The 22,709-nt window shown below is 31.8% G+C and overlaps 2 protein-coding genes across 2 annotated transcripts in view; one reads left to right on the top strand and one right to left on the bottom strand.

Annotated features, from left to right (window-relative positions):
• LOC149580651 (uncharacterized) overlaps nt 1-15,418 on the top strand; it is a 25,609-nt gene extending 10,191 nt beyond the window's left edge. Inside the window, exon 3 of the mRNA XM_089805328.1 lies at nt 15,276-15,418. Within this exon, the coding sequence (XP_089661454.1) occupies nt 15,276-15,418 (143 nt within the window). The remainder of the gene's footprint in view (nt 1-15,275) is intronic.
• A 2,333-nt stretch (nt 15,419-17,751) lies between these two features.
• LOC149580650 (uncharacterized) lies at nt 17,752-20,545 on the bottom strand. The gene is made up of 3 exons (XM_089805319.1): nt 20,489-20,545; nt 19,823-19,970; nt 17,752-18,089 (listed from the first exon to the last, which is right to left on the bottom strand). Exons 1-3 carry the CDS (start codon nt 20,543-20,545, stop codon nt 17,752-17,754), a joined length of 543 nt encoding a protein of 180 aa, XP_089661445.1.
• Nucleotides 20,546-22,709: the final 2,164 nt, after the last annotated feature.

Raw genomic sequence — 22,709 nt, 5'->3', positions numbered from 1 at the left:
ATGTCATGGTAGCTCTTCTTCCTCTTAGGCTCACCTTCATGTCAATATTATATTATGATCAAATAAAAATTGTTAGCTTTGATGTCTTACCTAAGATAGAGTTTATAGCATTAAATTTTTTAATAATCATAAATTCTCTTTAATGTTTTATTACTTTCAAGAACTCTTACTACTCTTATAATTATTACTCAATAAAATTTGTCTTTCCATTATTAATGTTATGATTATATATTTATGCACTCTTCTGAATTAAATCGAACAAACTTTTTAATATTAAAAGAAATATAAAATCTATTTGAAAATTATATAAAACAAGTGCCACATAGTGGCATGTATTTGTTTGATAATATTTAATGAAGTAAAAAGTAGAGTAGAATAGTATCAATTAAACTACTAAGTTATATTATAAGTTTAATTAAGTGATTAATAAATTAATAGTCTAATTTTTTAATTTCGAATTATAAAACTCATCATTCTATTTTAAATATCTAAATATTCAAAAAATATGATTTTTTAAATTAAAATCAATATCTAATTAATCATATAAATGTCATCCTACTATTATAACTAACTTCAATATATCTTAAAATATTAATATTTTATTTAAACTAAAATACTCATAAAAAATATAATAATGAGGATACTAAAATGTAGAAAATTTGGCTTCCATATTCATAATATAATTGTTATTTTGTTTGATCTAATAATAATAATAATTTAATTAATTTGATTTGATAGTTGATAATAATGTATACATTTGAATTGATTTAAAATATAATGTATTAATAGAATTGTAAAATATACAATGGTTAGATAATAAAATTATTGTATTTAAATGATTAAATATTTAGAGTAGAACTTTGTTTATTTTTTATGAATTAAATACTATTTACATTTGATATTTACAACAATTTTTTTGTAAATTAAATATTTTATTAACTCAATTTAAGATTAAAGAGAAATAAGACGAGGAACTAAAAATGTATTAAAAATCAAAATCAAAATTTGTTGAATCTTACCTGCTGATTGTTTAGCCAAATGGGCTTCTAGTCATGATCCGGGTTGGAATATTAGGGATAGGGGGCAACTGTCCTTTGAGATGGTGCAAGAATTTGATGATCTTATTGCTCAGGATCGAGCTCCTTGTTGAGCTCTCCTTGTTGTATTCCTTTCTATCTTAATAAATTTTTACCCCTCTTTTTTGTTCAAAAAAAAAAACTACTACTAATATTTTTTTGTAATGTGCATTCCAAAAATCTTGCCTAAAAAAGTGTTATATGGAAATAGATCCACAAAAAGGGGTCTTATAATACTAAATAAATTTAACCAATCATGTTTGACATAAAGGTTTTTTATAATACATAAATTATAAAAATAAATATAAAAACTATAGAAATATTTCATTTAGAAAAAATAATAGTTTTTGATTGGTGGAAACTAATTCAATTTGAGTGAAACTACATGCAATAGATACTATTGCCTACAGCAAATACAATAAATGAATATCAAGAACTATCTTCTTATCACTAAAATTTTATTAAAATCTAATTACATCGTCTAATTAAAATAAATATTTTAAAATCATTTCAATATTATTTATGATATATTTTTTTTAAAGTTAAAGTTTTTATTATTGGGAACATAGAGCTTCCATAATTGCCTCCACAACTACACTTACAAACAAAAAGTAATTAAGATCCTTCACTTCGTGTTTATGTCCTTTTATGAAGGTTTTTGTCATTGTAGATTTAAAATGACAATCTTAATCTACGTGATAATTGACACACATGCTTACCTATAAATATCTTTGATGTGATACACTTTCTTTATGACATCATCTAATTATTATTAGATATTACATATTAACTATAAGTAAAATTTGATTAATTTAAAGTTATGATAATACTATAATGTCCTTCCTATCTCTCTTTACCTTTGCCTCCCTCTCTACATCTTTATTCCTTTATTTCTCTATATATTTCCCTCATCTTTCTCTCTAGCCTTGTTTTCATTTCAACTATCACAATTTAGATAGGAACTTTGATGATTTTGTAGTGTTGCTCCAAGCTAGTGCTTACCAAGAGCTAATAGATCCTCAAATTTTGGGTTGTAAGCAGAACAAAGTACATATACTTGGTGATTAAATATATATTGATGTATCTAGAAAGATAGGTTTCATTAAGTGAAATATTATGATGTTTAATTATGTGGTTATATATTAGTTAGAGCATATTTTAATGATTGTTCCTTATGATATATGATATTTTTTGCATTCAATAATATTGGATTAGATTATTAGGATGATTGTCAATGATTCTTAGACACTATGCCTTATATGCTAATGGAAGTTTTATAGAGACTTAATTGTCATATGCTCATATTGCTAGAAATAACATTTTAAAATGGATTTAATTTAAATGTAATATTAAGGTGATTATGTGTTGTTAAGATGTGCTACACCTCTACTATGTGTGGATTGCATGTAGGTGCTTGTACAAAGTGAGACAGAGCCATAGTCACTTGCTTGTGAGATATACATGGTGTCTCATTCTCCTTCATTATGGTTATCTATGTTTTTGAAGTATTAGATAGCACCCAAAAAGATGGGGAACTAACCCCAAAGTATAAAAAGGTTGAAAAGTCAGCTGGAGGTTACCTCCTAGTCATCTAACTGATATCCAACTTTAAACTTTGAAAAACATATAATGTCCATAGACAAATTAATAGTACCATCAGTCCTGAAACTATTAGAAAGAAAAAACTGAAAAATAAACCAACAAGACTTAAAAAAATTGCTACTATCAATCCCACATATCGACATAAGCATATAATGTAAAACCCCATAGGGCAACCAGTTCAAAGTAACCAACAACATAAAAAGAAAAGGAAAATACCAGACCAAGGGCTAGGTACCATCCTTCTTTCCAAGATCCTCATCTTTCTTTTTCTTAGGTGCATCCTTATTCATGTCCTCCCCCTCCATTCTCATCAGTTTGTATAGGATCGTCTTCAACTAGTCCTTCACTAGGAACCCATAAATGGATCTGGTTGTCTTGCTCTCCTTGCCCAAATCTTTCTCATCTTTATTCATGTACAAAAAGTAAAGGGTGGTGGTTGCAGAATGCATGAATTTGGAGGAGAATTCAACCAAAGTGTCAAATTTCTAGTAGATACCAATGTGATTATCTGCTAAATCCCTCATCAACTTCTCAAGCCTATCTAGTCTAGCATTGTTGTGGCTTTTTCCATGGCTATGCTTTCCATTTCTCCCCCCACCTTTAGGAGTACCTTTCCTAGGGGAGGTAATGTCTTTTCCCCCACTTCTAGCCAGGGTAGCTTTAAGGGTGTCAGAAATATGAGAGGGGCTAAGGAGGTTAGGGATAGTCTTTGTGTGCTAAGGAAGTCTCTTCATTTTTAACAAGTTTAACATTGCTTTCTGTAGATTTAGAGCTAGGATCATGCTTGGGGTGGGGGGGGACCTAAATTTTTCCAACTAGATGTATTTGTTGGTTTTCCTGGCACTCTACTTACTCTTCCTAGTGTTTGTATTTGAATCAGTTTAGGCTAATTTTAACCTTAGATCTAGGGGTTTTCTTAACTTTTTTTATGGCTAGGACCAAGGTCAAGGTCCAAAGAGACTTGGGGGGTGACAAAAGCCAATGAGTTAACCATAAGTGATGAGTTTTGAGTGAGATGGTGGATATATAGTTTTTTCATTAGCCCCTAATGGATGAGGTAGAAGGTTTTACCCTCCTCTTATTTCCTCCTAGCCTTATAGATATAATATTCCATAGAATGCAACAAAAGAAATAAGAAGGAAATATGGTCCAAGTTTTTAAAGTGATTAATAATGGGGACATGGTAATAATAGAGTACCTAGAACCAATCCTTGAGAGTAATGTACCTCATAATAGCATAGCAAATGAAATCCCAAGGTTTAGGAAGGGCTTCCCTTGAAAAACCACCACACATTCACATTGGTTCTTCCTTGAATTTGAAGAATTTCAACAAACTAATTTCCTCATTAACCTTGGCCTACCTATGCTAGAGTTCTTTCCTTCCATGAAAAACTCTCCAACCTTCGCAATAATTGCCTCTGAGATTTTGAAACCCATCCCATTGATAGTCACTTTCATTTCCTTCCATGAATTAAAGAACTGCATAAAGACATTCTCATCGTGTTTCATCATCCCTTCCATAAATGGTAAAAGGCCACTCTCCTATAGATAAACCATCATCACTTTGCTATTATGAATGCTAGCCTCCACTCCCATAGGTTTAATATGATCACTAGTACTCATGCCATCACCTAGGTCAACCACCAATTCTTCAAAATTTCTGGCATAGACTTGTTGCAAGGTTGGTAGTTACTAAATATGAAAGAAAAAGCATCCAATATTAAAAGGAAAATTTAGTGCATAACCATCATAAGTCAACAAGGTTTCCCAAAAATTGAAAAGCTGCCCTTAGTGTCACATGTTAGCTGTCCATTTCTATTTGTAAATGACTATTGCTCGCTATAGTTGGAGGGGGAATTCAACAATTTGTCTTTTTTATCATCAATTGATAGGCTTTACATCTCGATGAATCCACCGTATGTATCTTTTTTAGAAATACTTAAAGATCATGACAATTGAATCATTAATGTGAATTTTCATACAATCTTGAAAAATGATCCCTTTATGAAGATCCTTGTCCTCCTACCCAAATGGATAATTGAAGGCTTGCCACCTGTTGTGATGATTCATATCGAATTATTGTAAGTATGCTCCCTTTCCTAAAAATTTTATTGTTCTATTCCTTCTAGATTTTAAATGAAACATATGGGGGGTGAATAGACCATAAGTTTTTGAGGTAAGGGTGGGCAAATAGATTGTCTGAGTGAACAATTTTTTAAAACTCACCATCGACACACCAATGGACCTCCCATAAGGCAAGGACTTTCCTCCATACTTCCATAGAAAAAGGGTAGTGGATAAGAAGGTGTGAGATAGATTCAACATCTAAGAGGCATAATATGAAGTAGTTAGCAAGTTGATACCCTCTTCTTTGGAGGTTATCTATAGTGATGATAGACCCATGCAAAGTCATCCACCACATGAAGTTTCTCTTTGGTAGGATCCAAGGGTGCCAGACCTTTCTTCAATCTGCCTAGGCCACCTCTCCCTTGAGACAACTGAGGTAAGAAAACTTCACTGTGAACTCACCCAAGGGGGTAAGTTTCCAAACTAAAAAATCCTCCACTAGGGTGAGGGGAATCCTATAATTCTAGACAAGGTCTTGCAGCTCCTAGGAAAGGCCCAACTCCATAGGCTCCTAGTTCTAAAATTTAATCCATTGTCCATTAAGGGTGATAAAGCTTCAAGTCAAAGAGGCATACAATCTAGTACACCTCTTGCAAATAGGTAGGAACTTAGTGTGCATGAGTGGGTTTTCTTGGAGCCATTGATCTTCCTAGAATTCAATAGAGTTTACATTCCCCATGATCCAACGAAAACCCATCTTGAAGATTTTTTGGGTGTTAACCACATTGTTCAAGATCTTGGAACCTTGGGGGAGAGCATATTCCAAAGGGAATTGATGGAAAGAAGATGCTCCAAGATACTTAGCCATTACAATGCTACACCAACTACCTTGAGATTTCACCAATTTCTAGTCGATTTTGGTTAGGAGGGCCTTGTTCAAGTGTCCTATACTTCTTATATTCAATCCTCCAAGTGCTTTAGGATGAAAAACTTTCTCCCATCTTACCAAACTCATTCTAGACTTCTCTTTAGTGCCAGACCATAAAAAATTATGTTGGATTTTATCAAGAATTTCTGTAAATCTACCTGGGATTTTGAAAATGGAGAGGAAATACACCAAGATGCCCTGCAAGGATGTGAAGAGAAGCAAGAGTTTCCCTACATTGCTTAAAATTTTACCTTTCTAGCTTATCTTTTTTCTCTCAAAGCATTAAACTAGTCCATTTCAATACTGATTGGGAACTTCAATTATTGTGAGTAGGAGAACAAGATAAGTAGTTGCAAAAGATGCCTCCTGGTAACCAAGAATACCAATCACCTTTTCTCTCAAATTGGCAACAATGTTAAAGAACTACACTTTTCTTTTTTGGTAATTTATACATTGATCAGAAACCAACGCATACTGATTTAGGGTGTCTTTCCATTCTTTAGCTTCACAAATAGAGGAGATATCAAATAAGAATGTATCATCCATAAACTACTGGATAATTTGTGGGGGGCACTAGGAATGATGTTTAATACCCTTAATTCTGCCAAAGTTAGTCAAAGAAACTAAATTTCTGCTTAAAACCTCTACCACAATGATAAATAGGTAATGAGATAGCGGGTCACCTTGACGTAGACCTTGGGAGGAAGAGAAGAATTTTTCAGGAGCTCCATTAATAAGCACTGAAAAAGTAAGAGAGGTTATAGTGATTTTTATAATTCTAGTAAAATTCTCATTAAAACCAAGCTTGATGAGAATAACATAAAGGAATTCCCTCCTAACCTTATCAAAAGGTTTGGAAATACCCAGTTTAAGGTTCATACTTGGGTTCTTGCTCCTTTTCATTGAATGAATTACCTCATGAGTGGTTATTACCGTGTCAAGAATCTGCCTCCCTAGCACAAAACCATTCTGGTAGGGGCCAATGAACTAATCAAGAAGGGGCTTGATATGATTTACCATAACCTTAGCAAGAACCTTATAAATTGTGTTACAAAAGCTAATGGGTCTAAAATCTTCTAGCCTTCTAGGGTCCTCCATCTTAGGGATGATAAAAATGAATGTTTGATTGAGTTCCTTCAGTAGTTTACTCATTTTGACAAAATCACGAGAAACATGGATTACATTGTACTTGACAATGTCCCAGAATTCCTAGAAGAAAGCTGGAGGAATCCCATCAAGACTAGGGGCTTTGGACTAATTCATACTAAAAACAACCTTGTTGACTTCCTTCTCTTTAACCTTACTTGTCATGTACTCATTCATTTTGTTATTGATCACTAGCTGAAATGACATCATGATATCACTTTGCAAGTTACTATTAACCTAGGTAGCATTGGTTATACATGGTTATTTGGCTATCATTTATTATGAGTGCCTAGTCTTGATGTTTATATGTTTACTAAATAGGTCCAAATACATGCTCATTTTAACTTTCAGGAACTGAGTGTATGCCTATATACCTAGTAGTGGACACAAGTGATAGTGATTCTAACCTTTCATACTAAGCCAATATCATTTCTATAGGGATGATATATCTATGATTAATTATTACATTAATATATCCATCTAATACATGGTTGGTAAATCCATATTCATTATGCATTATTGAAAGACCAGTGGTGTGTTTGTGCATTAGAGTTACCATAGTTATCATGAAAGAGGGTTTTAATTAACATTTCTTAATTTAATTATTCTATAGTTATTTTATATTACCAAATAAATTTTCCATAGAGTTATTCTATTTAATAGAAATTGATTAATTTAACCTAGGTTGAGTTTGTGTTGATTTTGGGGTTTTAATTTAATTGGGATGCCAATGTCCTTCCTACAAACTCTATAGTTGACCATATTTTTAAAAATTGAAACCATCATCAAGTTTTCTAAAAATTTAAGCATTTGATCTTCATGATCTACATAGTTTATAGTAAAAAACAACAACAAAATTGGTAAAAAATCACTATGTTTTTGTGAATCTGGAAAAAAAAAAGGTTTTGACTTTGTTTTGTCTTTAGTGCATTTTGTCTAGAGATTAGCCTATCCCATTTAATTGTTCGAAGAGATTTTATTTTATTTTTATTTTGTCTTTGGGAGAAAAGTGACTTTTAATGAGGAATTAGAATTCATTTCTCTCACTTTTTCATTTTGGGAGAGCATAAATTGCTTAAACATTCTTGTGAGGAATTTGGATTTTTTCTTGTTGGGTTTGATCTAGTTGTTAGATTCTTGTGTGGAGCGGCTTACTAGATTTGTGCCAAGATTAGTCCCCTTTGCTGAGCATGTTGATTGATTTGGTATTGGATTTATTTATTCCTCTTCATTTTATGTTTTTCTTCATTTGAGAGGTAGGGCTCTTCATTCCACTCTTATTTATTTGTGTAATCACAACTTATTCATTGTTATTTCTATGTGTATTTATGCTCTTTCCCCACGTATTTTAGCACTTTCCATCCCTGGTTGTGCTAGTACACATTTTATGTTTTAAAATGCAAGTCTTTATACCGTTAGGGTACAAGAATTTTGTAAAGTGAATAAAAGAGGAATTTTATTTTATAAGTGTGTTTCTAGGTACATTTAGACCAATGTGTTTTATTTGCATAGCCAAAATCCAAGTTTATCTTTTGACCTTTTTCTTGTTGCATTATTTTGCATGCCCTCACAAGCTTGTCATTTGTTAGTTTTGGCATGATTTAGATTTTGAGGTTGATAGTCTTTGCTTCAAAGAGTATATTGGTCAAGTCAAAATGGTTATAGGACCTTCTGAGTATTCTACATCTTGGGTTGAAAGTGCCCTTTCATGTTAAAATGTTGATTTTTGTACCCTTGCTGAATTTTTCCAGAAATTGATTATTTTACAATCTAGAGCTTCTTGTTAGATTTTCGAGATGTGGATGTCATCTTGAATATTTGAGGGATGTTGGTATCCTATTTTTTATGTCAGATCATCTTGGGATTCATTCTCTTCGTAATGAGTCCAATAGAGCTTGGTTGTGATTTATTCTTTTTCATTGAATTCTAGTCTATTATAAGATTCTTTGGTTTTTCTTTGGATTTTAGATGTGGTTTGAGACCACATCCTTGGAGAATAGTTAAGGTTATTTCTTTTTCTTCTTCTTGGTGCTCAAGTGATTATTGCCTCAATTTGTGTGTATCTAATACTCCCTAGTGTGGAGGTTGTTAATATTTAGTTGATCCTTGCTTGTCTAACATCCTTAGAGAATATTAAAGGTTGGTTTTCTTTCTTCTTCTTCATGCTCAAGTGATTATTGCCTCAATTTGTGTGTATCTAATACTCGCTAGTGAGGAGGTTGTTAATATTTAGTTGTTCCTTGCTTGTCTCGGGTCCTTGGAGAATAGTTAAGGTTGGTTCTCTTTCTTCTTCTTCATGCTTGAGTGATTATTGCCTCAATTTGTGTGTATCTAATACTCCCTAGTGTGGAGGTTGTTAATATTCAGTTATTCCTTGCTTCCTCTTAGTTCTAGCTTTTACTTTATGCATTTTTATCATAAGTTTCTTTTTTGTCATCTCTACTTAAGGAAATGTCATCTATGTTGCATCTGACCTGAGAATTTAGATGCATTTCAGCATATTTTTGTTTGCATAGATTGGCATTTACATTTTGTTATCTACACCTATGATTTTTCATCTTTGACCTTACTAGACTATATCATTTTTATGTTCTCCAATCTATTCATCATCTGATTTTTTCATATCTAAAGATTGGCGTCTGTAATTAGGCATCTATGTAGTGTTTTTCACATGTGATCATCCTTTGTTGTCTTCATTTATTAGATGATGAATGATGTTTTAAGTTACTTGAGTTGGTCCTTAGGGGTTCAAGTTGGTTTCCAGATCTATTTCAAGTTCTTTTTACATATATAAAATATATTTTGGCATATTGTTCTATCGTATACTTAAAATATATTTTATATATGTAACAATTCACTTGAGAGGCATTCTAGCTAGAAGTTAGATAAAGATTCCAAATTCTAAAAGTCATCAAAGTAATTAGTCAGATTTTAGGAGTTTAAGATTTTAGGAATTTGGGCTTAGCCAGATTTCAAGTTTTAGCTTTAATGTTTAGTGTGGTTTTCCTTGGACTTGTACTTTGATTCCTTGGCTTTTACATGGTCTTTTGTAGATTATTGCCATTTTTTGAATTATTCTATGAATATTTAGGATTGAAGTGATATGTTTGACCATGTTAGGAATATTTATTTTGGACTTTTAAAAAAAACATCTTTCTTGTGTTAGATAGTATAGTATCTCCCTCTTGTGAATTGTAGATTTTATATGTACTCTTGTATTATTCTTGGAGATGTGTGTATTATCCATTATGGGTACTTGGTTATATTGGGAATTTTTTGAAGTGTTAGAAAGACTTCCACTTGTTCTTTAAATAGCTTGTTATGCTATGTTTCTTGAGATTATGATCTTGTGTTGATGCTTATTTATTGCACTTGGTTGCTTTGCATTGTAGTAGGTAACTTCTATTAAAAAATATTACTTAGTGCATGTTTTAATCTTGTGTTCCAAGGATTCCCCAGTGGGTATAACAACTTTCCATCTCTTGTTAGAAATTGTTCACATAATTGTGTAAGTTAATTTTACCTCAAAATTACTTCCATGTTTGAGAGATATGAATGTCATTATTAATAAGAGATAATGTGTCAAGGGGACATCTATAAGAATTTTCCTAAGGGAAAAATTTACCTAGGAACTAAGAACTCAAACACAAGCACAACTATAGACCAGAAAGAGAGAGTATGATCAGAATGATGATATATTCATTCAATATGCATTCTTAAGTACACTAGGAGTGCCTATATATATATATATATATATATATATATATATATATATATATATATATATATATATATATATATATATATATATATATATATATATATATATATATATATATATATATATATATATATATATATAAGCCTCTGAGATACATCTAGAATGCCTCAAAATCAGTATCATGATAAGTCATACAACCAGGCACATGTCCACTAGATATGGGTTATCCTCAATTAAGCATGAAAGTAAGTGTGATGATGAGAGGACAAGCCTACAAGGGTGTGACATGAAAATCAGTGTTGTAGACACCATGTGCTAAAATAGAGTTTCATACTCTTGTGTTGTCAACATGACAACTCAAAAAAGGTGTGCAAACTCCTAAGTGTCTCATAAAATAAAATAAAAAATAATGCAAAATAAAAAAAATAGTACATTAACCTAAGTAAACATAAGTAAGTGTAAATAGTGAATAGGTATTTACACCAACACACCCCCCCCTTAAGTTCAACTTAGGGGAATTCCCTTAAGCTTATGAAAACTAGGATGAAGAGCATAATGGGTCCCATCTACTATGCCATGTTAGGTACCCATGTACATAATGAGATGCAATCTCTCATAAAGTGGAGAAAGAGGTAAAAACACATAGGAAAAACCCTCCCCCAAAAAGAGAGATAAAAGGGATGCATGGATGGATGGATTAATCAAGATCCCCCCCCCCCATTATGACATACATCTAGTATATACAAAAGCAAAGAAGGAGAGAGACAAAACCTCATAAGAGGAAAAAGTCCCCACCATAAGAAAGAAGAGGAAGAGAGACAAGGTAGTACCCGCCAAATGAAGAATGCTGACAAGTGAAAGCCACTCCAAGGAAGAAGCTGGTCCAAGAATGTTGAATGACATTTCTCTCCTTTGGAAGAAATAGAGAAAAAGGTACAATCCAAAAGATGTATGGTGGCCCTAAAACCTACTCAAGTATCCCTGAGCTGATGCTAATGCTGACCCCTTCGAATTGAGCTAAAAAGAACAAATGGAGATCTGGAAAGGATGTTTGTTGAACCTATTCTAATGAACCATCTATCTCCTCAACTAACAAAGAGACCTCCAACAACTATTGTTCATAAGGATCCACAATCACACCAACCTGTGAAGATTGATCATGTAGAGAATGGACATGAGGATTAGAGTGAGCCCTCGCAACAACTATAGAAGGATCACCTTCATCAATGAGAAGATGTAAGTCATCAAGACTATCTCCCAAATCAACTGAAGTTGGAGTTAGAAGACAAGATGTACCATGTTGTGCTAGACCTTTCACTATGGTAATATAAGCATGTGCACTGGATTGATGATGTGACCTCTGACTGCAATTGTCGATAGAACCCCATGTGTCTAAATCTGTTGAAGCACTATTGTTGGTGTCACTATTAGTTTCCACTGTGTATGAAGTGTGGAGAGGATTAGAGGATAATCTTGGTGAACTTTCCTCAAAGTGCACATCCTTCTCCACAAAAATCTCATGAGTCTCTGGATCCATAAGTCTTTATGCCTTCACATTGTCTTCATACCCAATGAAAGTACAAGGCCTAGGTGTCAGTGCCTTGCAACCCCTTGAAGATAGGTTTTACCATGTTGGACAACTAAAGACTCTAAGGTGACTAAAAACTAGCTTTCTAATGTGCCATGCCTCAAAAGGAGTCTTGTCATCTAAGGCATTATGAGGAAACCTATTAAGTATGTGAGTAGCACTACTAATGGCTTCAACTTCTAATGTAGGATCAAGAGACTTGGCTTTTATCATGCAACTTGCCATGGTTTTGAGAGTCCTAATCCTCATAGCTACAACATCTATCTTTTGTAGACTAAATTTTGGTGGATTCTAAAGATCAATTCCCACAAGTCTACAAAAGTCTTTAAGTCTTCTGTCTGCATATTTGTTCTCATTGTCCACCTATAGTACCTTGATGGCTTTCTTGGATTTTTGTTCAACATGAGTATTAAATTCTTGAAGCTTATGAACCACTTCATTCTTATGATGAAGGAAGTAGACCCAAGTGAATCATGAAATGTCATCAACAAATGTGAGGATGTAGTAGCCTTGGCTGATTGAAGTCACTGCAAAGGATCCTGGTAAAACCATGTGAACCAACTGTAGAATAACTGGAGCTCTAGAAGACTTCCCTTTACCATACTTCTCCTTGAGATTCATATTCACTAAACATGATGAACATTCTCCCTTAGAAAATTTGATGTTAGGTAGACCTTTGACTATATGTTTTGAGCAAAGTTGATGAAGAAAGTGGTTCAAGTCAAGGTGACCAAACTACTCATGCCATAATGTGATTTCTGAAGTAGAGTGAGTCAACAAGGCTTGAGAAGGAGACTTAGGCACATAATGGGAGAAGAAATAAAGACTCTTGTCATCATTGACTTCCCCCACTACAACCAATGAATCATTCTAAGACTATGCACCATCACTGAATCTGGAAGGAACTCAACTTTATAACCATCTCCAAGGTGAGTAATTTGGTAAACTAAGAGGAGATTGGAGCTAAGGTATGGAATGTAGAGAACATCTTTGAATTCTCCATTTTCCATTTCCACATGTTCTTTCCCTTCAACTTCCATTTTAGTATCATCTCCCATGAAGATGTGTGGTACCTTTGACTACTTCAATGAAGAAAAGTCTCCCTTTGAAGAACCCATTTGGTAAGAGGCACCCGAGTCAAGTATCCATTCCGAAGAAGAACTTGTGTTTACCATAAGTGCTTGCCCTTTACCCTTTGAAGAGGTTGGAGTAGAATCCTTGGAAGTACCTGGCACTTGAATCTTGTTCCTCTTGAGTAGGTTTTCCAACTCATCAATTCTTTTAGTTTTGCAATGATGCTCATCATGATTTGGCTTTTTGCAATATGCACAAAATAGTTTGTCCTTCTTTTCATTACTTCCCTTCTTGTTGGAAGACAAACTGCCTTTTTGTGAGGAGGATTTTTGTGTCTTAGATTTTGTTTTATGTTTCCACTACTTCTTTTTGTTGTTGCTTTTCCCTCCTTGACTTGATTGGTGCTCATCACTAGCCACCAAGGCTTTAGTCTTTGATGACTTGATAAGTCCTAAATCCATCAAGTGAGATTGTTCAACAATCAACATCTTTGGGAATGCATCAAATGAAGGCTTTTGGTAAGTAGATCCCATGGTCAACCTATGAGTATTGAAACTTGAAACAAAGGAAGCATTCTCTGAAGGTAGCCTCTTCAAGATGTGATGAATCAACTTTTCATCCTTCATGGGATTTCCACAATCTTTAAGAAGTGCCCTATACTCATTGGCTTTGTTGATGTAATCTTGAATTGTGTCAAAGTTCTTTGGATCTAAGAGAAGTAGATCATCCTCAATCTAAAATCCCTTTTCTTCATCCACCTTACCATACAATGATTTAAGTTTGTCCCAAGCTGCTTTGGATTTTGTACAACTAGCAATGTGAAACAAGAAATCTCTATGAACATAATTCCTAATAACTCCTAAAGCTTGTTAGTCTTGAGCTTGCCAATTAATGAGTTCTTTAGCATCAGTAGGTTTGGTAATTGTACCATTAGCATAAAGACTATATCCTTTTTCCATTAATCTACTCCATGCAATATCTTTCCATGTAGAATAATTGCATGAAATTAGAGGTAGACATTTAAAACCCATGATGCAAAAAATGAAAAGAGCACAAAAGAGAGACACAAGAACACAATACACACCCCACCATTTCACTCAATCAAAGACCCCCCCAAAAAAGATGCTTTTGGCACTTTATAAGTAGTGCATGTACAATGGGCCACTTGTCAAAAATGAACAAAGTGGATGTTCTAATTTTTCTTTTACAACTACCTTTTGAGGCTCAAATCTGTCACTAAGCATTGTAGCTCAAATGTACAACAATTCTAAAAAGTAATCAAAGCTTTACAATGCAGAAAAAGCCCTAGTTCTGAAAGTGAGAATTTTTTCTACACAAACCTAGAATCTAACTATAGATCTTGGAAGTAGACAAAAATTAATGCACTTTCAAAAAAATGAAACCTGAAAAAATGACCAGATGTGCCCATATGGAGCATTTGAAGTTGCAAAATGCAGGATTATGTAGGTACAGTCACCAAAAAATGCAATTTCTAAAAAATCCTTTCACCAAAACTAGAAAATAACATATCAGTGGAAGGTTTAGGAAATTCTACCTAATTTCAAAAAAAATTGCACCTAAATCAGAGTCTGGACGTCCAAGTTATGGGCTCACAAAGTTAGGCTACCAAATCGAAAAGCAATCTAGAGAGGGGTTTGGAAGAAAAATTACGAGCTTAAATTTGATGGTCAAATGGTCGTCGTAGAAGTTATAAATTGCCTAGTTTTGATGGTCAAACGACCATCAAATTTAACATAGTGAAATGTTGACATGTCAAACTAACTGGGCATATGGATTTGTATGGATATGACATGTGTCCTGTATGGAATTGACATGTCAAATCTTGCATGGCAGGTGATGTGGCAGCTACTTGTTCACTTAGTCATCTACTGATGTCACTCGAACTGCATGTCTATATGACATGTCAAATAATAGACATGTGGTAGGCAGTTGTTGGCTGAGCAGTTTGTACGTTGACTACGTAGGTGGTAAGAATTGATTCGTCCATGGGGTACCTACATGTCAGGGCTAAGTGTGACACATGGTAGCATTTAATTGGCTATTGGAGCACAGATAAGTTGGAGGATGTCGCATGGCTGAGTGGAAGTGATGTCATGTGGTGCCTATGGGTTGTTCCTTCACTACACAGTCGCCAGGAGGAGAATGTGCCAAGAAATTCAAAAAGTGGTATCGAAGAAGATACTTCCATTAGCTGAAAATAGGAGCAAATGCCACTGGGAGAAGATGATTCTGTTCACCGAAAGTCTACTTGCTAGAGAAGCTCAAGCCATTGGTGGTGTGGGATATATATATCCCACATGCACTGTTGGTTTGAACTCGAAGGTGTTTAAAAACAAAGCAATGAAGACTTCAAACAACAAAGCCACAGTCAGAGGTGGAATATGAGGCTCAGTTACCAAAATTGGTTGCTGCCTGGCCAAAAAAGGTGGTTATGCTGGAATATATTGCCCACTGCAAATGTGGTATGGTCATTGGTTTATTGTGCAATACGACTGCAGATATGTGTGTAGACTCACCAATTTAAATGCTCACTTGCAATTAATAAAATATACCTCCAAATGGAAAAGTCGAGGTATCACTACTCGATTTTGCTAAAAAAGTTTCTTTGTTGGGTGCCTGACCCAAAAAATAATTCAAATAGATCTGCAAATGACCATACCCAAACTGCAAATTGGGGACTTTAGGTGTCGATTTGAAAAAAAAAATTCCTCACGGTTGACTTTGGGCCAAGGTAGCCAAGTTTATAGTCGATCTTCACTAATTCAACATTTTGGATGCAATGGCAAGGTCAAATTTCACTTTGGACACTCCCAATTTCTACAGTACTCCAAATTTGGGCTAAGGTGTTGAAGCAACAAATGGTCTCAAATAGCTACGTGATGAGAAAATCTCCAAGCTCTGATACCATGTAAGAATTTTTCTAAGGGAAAAATTCACCAAGGAACTAAGAACTCAAACACAAGCACAATTGTAGACCAAAAAGAGAGAGTATGATCAGAATGACAATATATTCATTCAATATGCATTGTTAAGTACACTAGGAGTCCCTGTATATAAAGGCCTTTGAGATACATCTAGAATACCTCAAAATTAGCATCATGATAAGTCATACAACCAGGCACATGTTTTCCAGATATGGGTTATCCTCCATTAAGCACGGAAGTAAGTGCAATGATGAGAGGATAAGCCTACAAGGGTATGACATGCAAATCAATGTTGTAGACACCATGTGCCAAAATAGAGTTGCATACTCTTGTGTTGTCAACATAACAAATCAAAAAAGGTGCGCAAACTCCTAAGTGTCTCATAAAATAAAATAACAAAATAATGCATTAACCTAAGTAAACTTAAGTAAGTGTAAATAATGAATATGTATTTACACCAACAACATTGCATGACAAAAATATATATTTAATTAGAAACATTGGTAACACCACCTTGAATCTTTCATTTAGGAAATTATAATTTAAATATCATGATCAAATGAGCAATGGGATTGGAGTCATTTGACTTACAATTTTGGCAACATCACATTCTTACCATCGATATCATTCCTAAGCATTGATTAGGGTAGTAATCAAATTGTGACTTCCTTCAAAAGGGCATGAACCATAATTTTCTCCTCCCTCAATGAGGATTTTTATACATGAAGGAACCTCTTTCTTCACCTACTACTACATGGAAAAATAGATGAACAAAGCTATATTGACCACTCCATGCTAACATGTATGCTAGTGCTTCCATGCTCACTCACTGAAACTCTTGCACATGCAAGAAGACTGCCTATTAGTATCCAATGTGACTTGTATATAAATGCAAGCTCTCTTGATATTTAAGAAAAAGTTCCATCAACTTTATAATGAAAAACTACACTTGGCATTTATAGGATTGGGTATTTGTGATTATAGTAATTCAATGTACACAATGAATCAATTTAACACAAGTGAAGAACACTCAAAGTTGCAGAAAACCAGCAAATTATTTCTTTCTTTCAACTTCAATTTCATCCAAAACATACATCTTTATTTGGATTTGATCCAAAGGGGCTTATGTAAATTTACACCAACTCAACTAACTATAATTTGAAAGCTTCAACTATTGGAAATGGGTAGTTGGTTAGTTTTGTGAAAAGTTGCATTACTGACAAATTGTTGTTAAGAAACAATTGGTCAATTTCAACAACTTTTTCATTTTTATATTGCACCAAAACCTTTTGTAAAAATGTTCAATAGACATCTAATCCTACTATACCATGGATGGGTTGACTAGTTTGACTGGGAGGGCTTATATTGGATTACTCATGCCAATGATCTTACATGTTGGATCATTATTACATTATATTGGGTCTATAAGACTTTAGAAATCCTACTAAAACCTAGATTCACCATTTAGACTCATGGCATCCCATGAGTGTTGTTTGTCTTCAAGGTGCTCCTGCACCAAAGATAATCAAAATGATACTAATTTTTTTTTAAATATGGATAATATATGAATTTCACCATTGAAATTATTTATATAAATTTGAGATTTAGCTTTTTCTTTCTTGAGTAAATTTGTAAAATTTCTTATTATTTATATATTTAATAGCATAATAAACATAACTAGGGTAGAAAAAGGTAATGAGTCTCATAGGTATATATAATATCAACTCAACCAATGCCCTTCCAAATGAGTTTGTAGGGACAAGTCCATGAGATAATGTCAACAATGCAAGACTAATGAATCCTCTTGTAAAGAGAAATGTTCCATTCTTTATCGCTTCCAATGTATATTTTTCAACATGCTTAGGTTTCTCTATTTTGCTTCGATTATAGAAAGTTGTGGCCTTGACAATCTGCAAGATATTTTTGTCATCTTCCAAGCCACCTATATACATTCAAAATATAGAAAAAAATTTAGACAAGACCTATGATATAGCAGGAGTCCTGCCTATTGTTAAAAAAAGAGAGTTAAGAGTTGAAAAAAAATTGCATAACACATTTTCATACTTGTAAAAAAAAATTATTAATAATATCACAATCTATAAAATAAGTTCTTTAAAACTTTGAATAACATATTTTAAAAATATGACATATATATATATATATATATATATATATATATACTCTTAATACTTATATTTTGTGGAGGTTAATCTTTTTTAAAGGAAGATTTTATATTAAATATTTTTATTGAAACATAATATTAATCTTTATCTCTATATTATCTAAAAGGAAAAAAATACTAGCCAAAATATAACCAGCCAATTCTAGAAAAAGACAGAGTATTTAAAAAATAAAAATAAAATAAGATAAAAACCACTACCAAAAATACCACCAGCCAATTAGGAAAAAGAAAAAGCTTTAAAAAAATTAAAATTAAAATAACATAACTCAAAAACATTATAAATATAATTTAATATTTTAGAATGCATTCAAACTAATTCTAGAAAATGAGTTGAAAACATAAGTCTCTGCCTATATAGGCGGGACTAATAATGATGACTTGAAGGATGCATTAATGAAGATGAAAAATTGATTGAACACTGCCTTTTAGATTAGATGTTCGTTTGAGTGCTAGCATGTTTAATATACTTTTCTAAAACCTCAAAGAAACATATGTACAAATAATTACAAAATGTTTCTAAAAATGTTAAGCGGGATCTTTTTAGATATTGATATATTATTTCATTTAGATAAAGATTTAGATTGAGATCTTTATCTTGCAATCTAACATACTTAATTTTTTTTGGTGAAGTAATGTGATCAGAAAATAAAAGTAGTTGTTAAAAAACTATTGGAATTTTGGCTATAGAATATTTTTTGTGCTAATTATTATCAGTCATATAACTCATCATTATGATTAAATAATAGATTAAAAAACATATAATTTTTATCTTAAATGTTGATGTTAAACATTTTACACAATTAAATGCTAAAACAAATATTATGTTGATGAGTACTACAAGATATTTAACACAAAAAATGTTATATTATATGAGGAGTCAACTATGTAGTTTCTGAATCAAATTCATTGATCTAAGTAGTGGTTCACAAGGACCCATCTCTCACTAGAAAGAATGGAACACTTAGCGCTCATTACTTCTAGGTGATGAGTACAAAAAGTGAAGCATGATGGAAACTTTGTAGTAGGTTCTTAGATTAATATTAAGATAGGTGACCTTCCTAGAAGTCTAGGCGCTACACCTTTCTGAGAATCATCTAGATGCAATGAGTGCTAAGTGTTTCATCCATTCTCATGAAAGATAGGTTCTTGTGAGCCACTATTTATGAAACATAAGTCAATGATTTTGATTCAAAAACTACACACTTTATTCATGATAGCAATAAGAAAAACATTATATTCATTGATATAGAGTCTAGACTAATACTTATAATCGTCAATTATATACACTATCAAAAATATTATATTCACTAATATGGAGTCTAGAATAATACCTATAATCATCAATTATATACACACAAATCTTAGAAATCAAACATAATCTAGAAAAGTAAATGAAGATGATAGCAAAAACTTCTCTATTTATATTTAATTCAAAATTTACAAGATAATAGAATTATTGTTAAATCTTGTTAAGATGAAATGAGGTTACTTACAGTTGTCAAGAAAAAGGGTTTCCACAAACCCTGGAAAGACTATACTAATTCGGATGTTATAAGGCATCATTTCAATCTTGAGAGTTTCTCCAAGTCCCTTTAGGGCATATTTAGTTGCAGAATATACAGCATGAGCATACAAAGGATACTATCAAAAAGATAAAATATAACCAAAAGAACAAAAATTAGTATATTAATTAGATGGTGTAATAGATAATAAATTGATTTTCTAGAACGAAAATCCATAAAAGTAGAGGAAAAATACAATGACTTACTACTAACATACTTTTATTTTATAAATAAAATTTATACAGAAGACATTCAGAAATATCAAATATCTATAATAGGAATTCAGAAACTAGGAAAGTTGTCAATTTTCACCAGAAACTTTTTCTTCCTATGAAACTGATACAATTGTATAGCATGCCCACATATGAGGCATAATCTATAAGTTAAATTCACGTAACTAGGATTGATACGTTCAGCAAGACCATAAAATGTTTAACACACCGACTTTGAGATGGTTAGATTCCATAAAGCATTGTTTATGTTGCAGGTGGGGAGTTCAATTATTTCTAAATTAGATCTGTCGTTCGAGTGGACACCACTTTTATGTTAGTTCGTTCATTACGACTATAATCAATTAAACAAAAGTACTTCATACACCAAAGAACTATAATTGTTTATTATTAGTATTAGTAATAAGATTTTGGACTTCAACATTTATTTTTTCTTAATCTCACTTATGCATCAAATTCTTAAAACAACAATAGGAATGGTTAGACAATGGTTTTTAAGCTATAAAGCAATGGGGTAGCATACATCTAATCTAATATATATATTGTTTTATTAATAAATTTCAAATGTACTAATAGTCACCTACTTGAAGTTTAGTATTTAGAATTTTTGAACTGTATTTGGTTGAGCTATACATTTTTATTAGAACTTATGGTGCATGCCTCTTAGAACATGTGCATAAATATTGGCAATTATTGTCATAAATAATTCATATCAAACAACTTTTTCAAATGATCACCATTTCACCCTTGTACATATCAAAGATCCCTAAAATGCACACTTTTCCTTAATTTGGTTTGTTCATTAAGACTATAATAATCTATTAAACAAAACTACTTCATACACCAAAGAAATATAAATAATTATTATTAGCACTAAGTTTATTATCTCAAGATTTTATTTTTTATTAATTTCTTTGATACATCAAATTCTTAAAACAATAATAAGAATAATTGAACAATTTTTTTAAGCTATAAAACAATGAACTTTTTTTTTTTGGTTAGTCCATGCCTGTATATTAGGCAAGGAACTAATATTTTTATTAAACTCTGCCTTAATTAATTGGCTAATGAACAAAATTCACAACTCTAATGTTTAGATGACTATTTTTATAATCAACTTGTGAAACATTCTTTTTGTTCTAAGCATTATTTATTTTTTTAAATATAGAAATTGGGAAGAAAAAGGTACAATAACAGACACATATTTATTGCACTGGTAGGAACTTTTTATATCACGTCAGTTTTACAATCTCTTTACAGAGTACCATGCAAAATTATTTGGAGTGTTTTTTTCGGTTTCACGGACCATGTCATTCTAGCTGTTCGTGATTCATAATCTAGCTCAATAGCACATATCAGTGGTCATACAGAATCTATAATATGAATTAAATTATTTATAAAAATGTAGTTTATAAAAATAACTTTGATTAAATTTTAATAAAAATTTAAAAAAATAAAAAATCAATAATAATATACATTATTTTATAAAAAAATATAAATTTGATTTTTAAATTAAAATTAAGATTGTATAATATTTCAAAATTTTATTTTATTGTAAGTTATCTTTTAAATTAAAATATAAAAGTATGTTCTATAATTGCTATTTTCTTAAAGTTAATTTAGAGAATACTTGAGTGATTTTTGGTACATGATTTTTAAATATTAGACTTATTAATTGTAAAAATTATGAAAGTGATATATTTTGAAATAAAAATTATTTAAAAATGGAATATTTAAAAGTGATGTAGTTATTTTTATTATAGTTTATATTTTACAAATTCAATTTCATATATTTTATGTAGTATATTCTGTTACTTACCCAATGTTCCATATCCATGCTTAAGAGGAAATTCTAATTAATTTGAAGTAGCTGAAGTGTCCCAATTTTATTATATGGGAAGGATAGTTTAGAATATTTTTCTATTTTTGTAAAGATCATAAATAAGCATTGAAAATATGGACGAGCTGAAAATATGCAACTGCTACTTATCAACAAATCTTTTTAATCTCCCAACAAATCTTTTTTCTCAAACTATACAACTAAAAATATAGTTTTAAATAACATTTAATATTTTTTTTTTAAAAATTGAGCACTTTCTTGATATTTTGGTATTATAAATTTGTAAATATTAGTTCTTGAGAAAAGATAAAATATTTTAACTTTTATTCTGAACATTTTGCTTTTCAATAAAATCTAGTCCTTTATGAATTGAATTCTTTATGGTCTTTTCACTATATAATTGAGATTTAAAGTATTAACTGTCGAAGATGACAGGGATGCAAATTAAAAATGTTAATTAGGACGGATATTGTCTCTTCTTTTAAGGGTACGACTATGGAAAGTGGAAAAATATTTGTAATTATTTTTTCTGAATATGTTTGTAATTAGTATTTTCTAAATTTTTAATATTATTCTATAAGTTTGATTTATCTGATCTTAAGTCATAGAATAGTAAAATCTCTTTTTATAATTTCATTAGAATAGTAATTCTTCCTTTTATAAACTCAATTGAATTATTGCTTGTTTCTGAATTTTATTTTGTAAGTTTCTATTTGCATTGATGGCTTGGATCATATTTCATGATCAA

The sequence above is a fragment of the Cupressus sempervirens genome, chromosome 1 (assembly GCF_028749045.1).
Source record: "Cupressus sempervirens isolate cs-2001-9-10 chromosome 1, ASM2874904v1, whole genome shotgun sequence".
NCBI lineage: Eukaryota > Viridiplantae > Streptophyta > Pinopsida > Cupressales > Cupressaceae > Cupressus > Cupressus sempervirens.
Note: the sequence above shows the minus strand (reverse complement) of the source record. Positions and strands in the feature narration are given on the sequence as shown.

Coding starts and splice junctions, on each gene's coding strand:
- LOC149580650 (XM_089805319.1), bottom strand. CDS start 20,545: ATGTTGAAGTCCAAAATCTTATTACTAATACTAATAATAAACAATTAT. Junction 19,971..20,488: donor TAAACAATTATAGTTCTTTG/GTGTATGAAGTA, acceptor TCTTTTTGATAG/TATCCTTTGTATGCTCATGC. Junction 18,090..19,822: donor AACCCTTTTTCTTGACAACT/GTAAGTAACCTC, acceptor GAATGTATATAG/GTGGCTTGGAAGATGACAAA.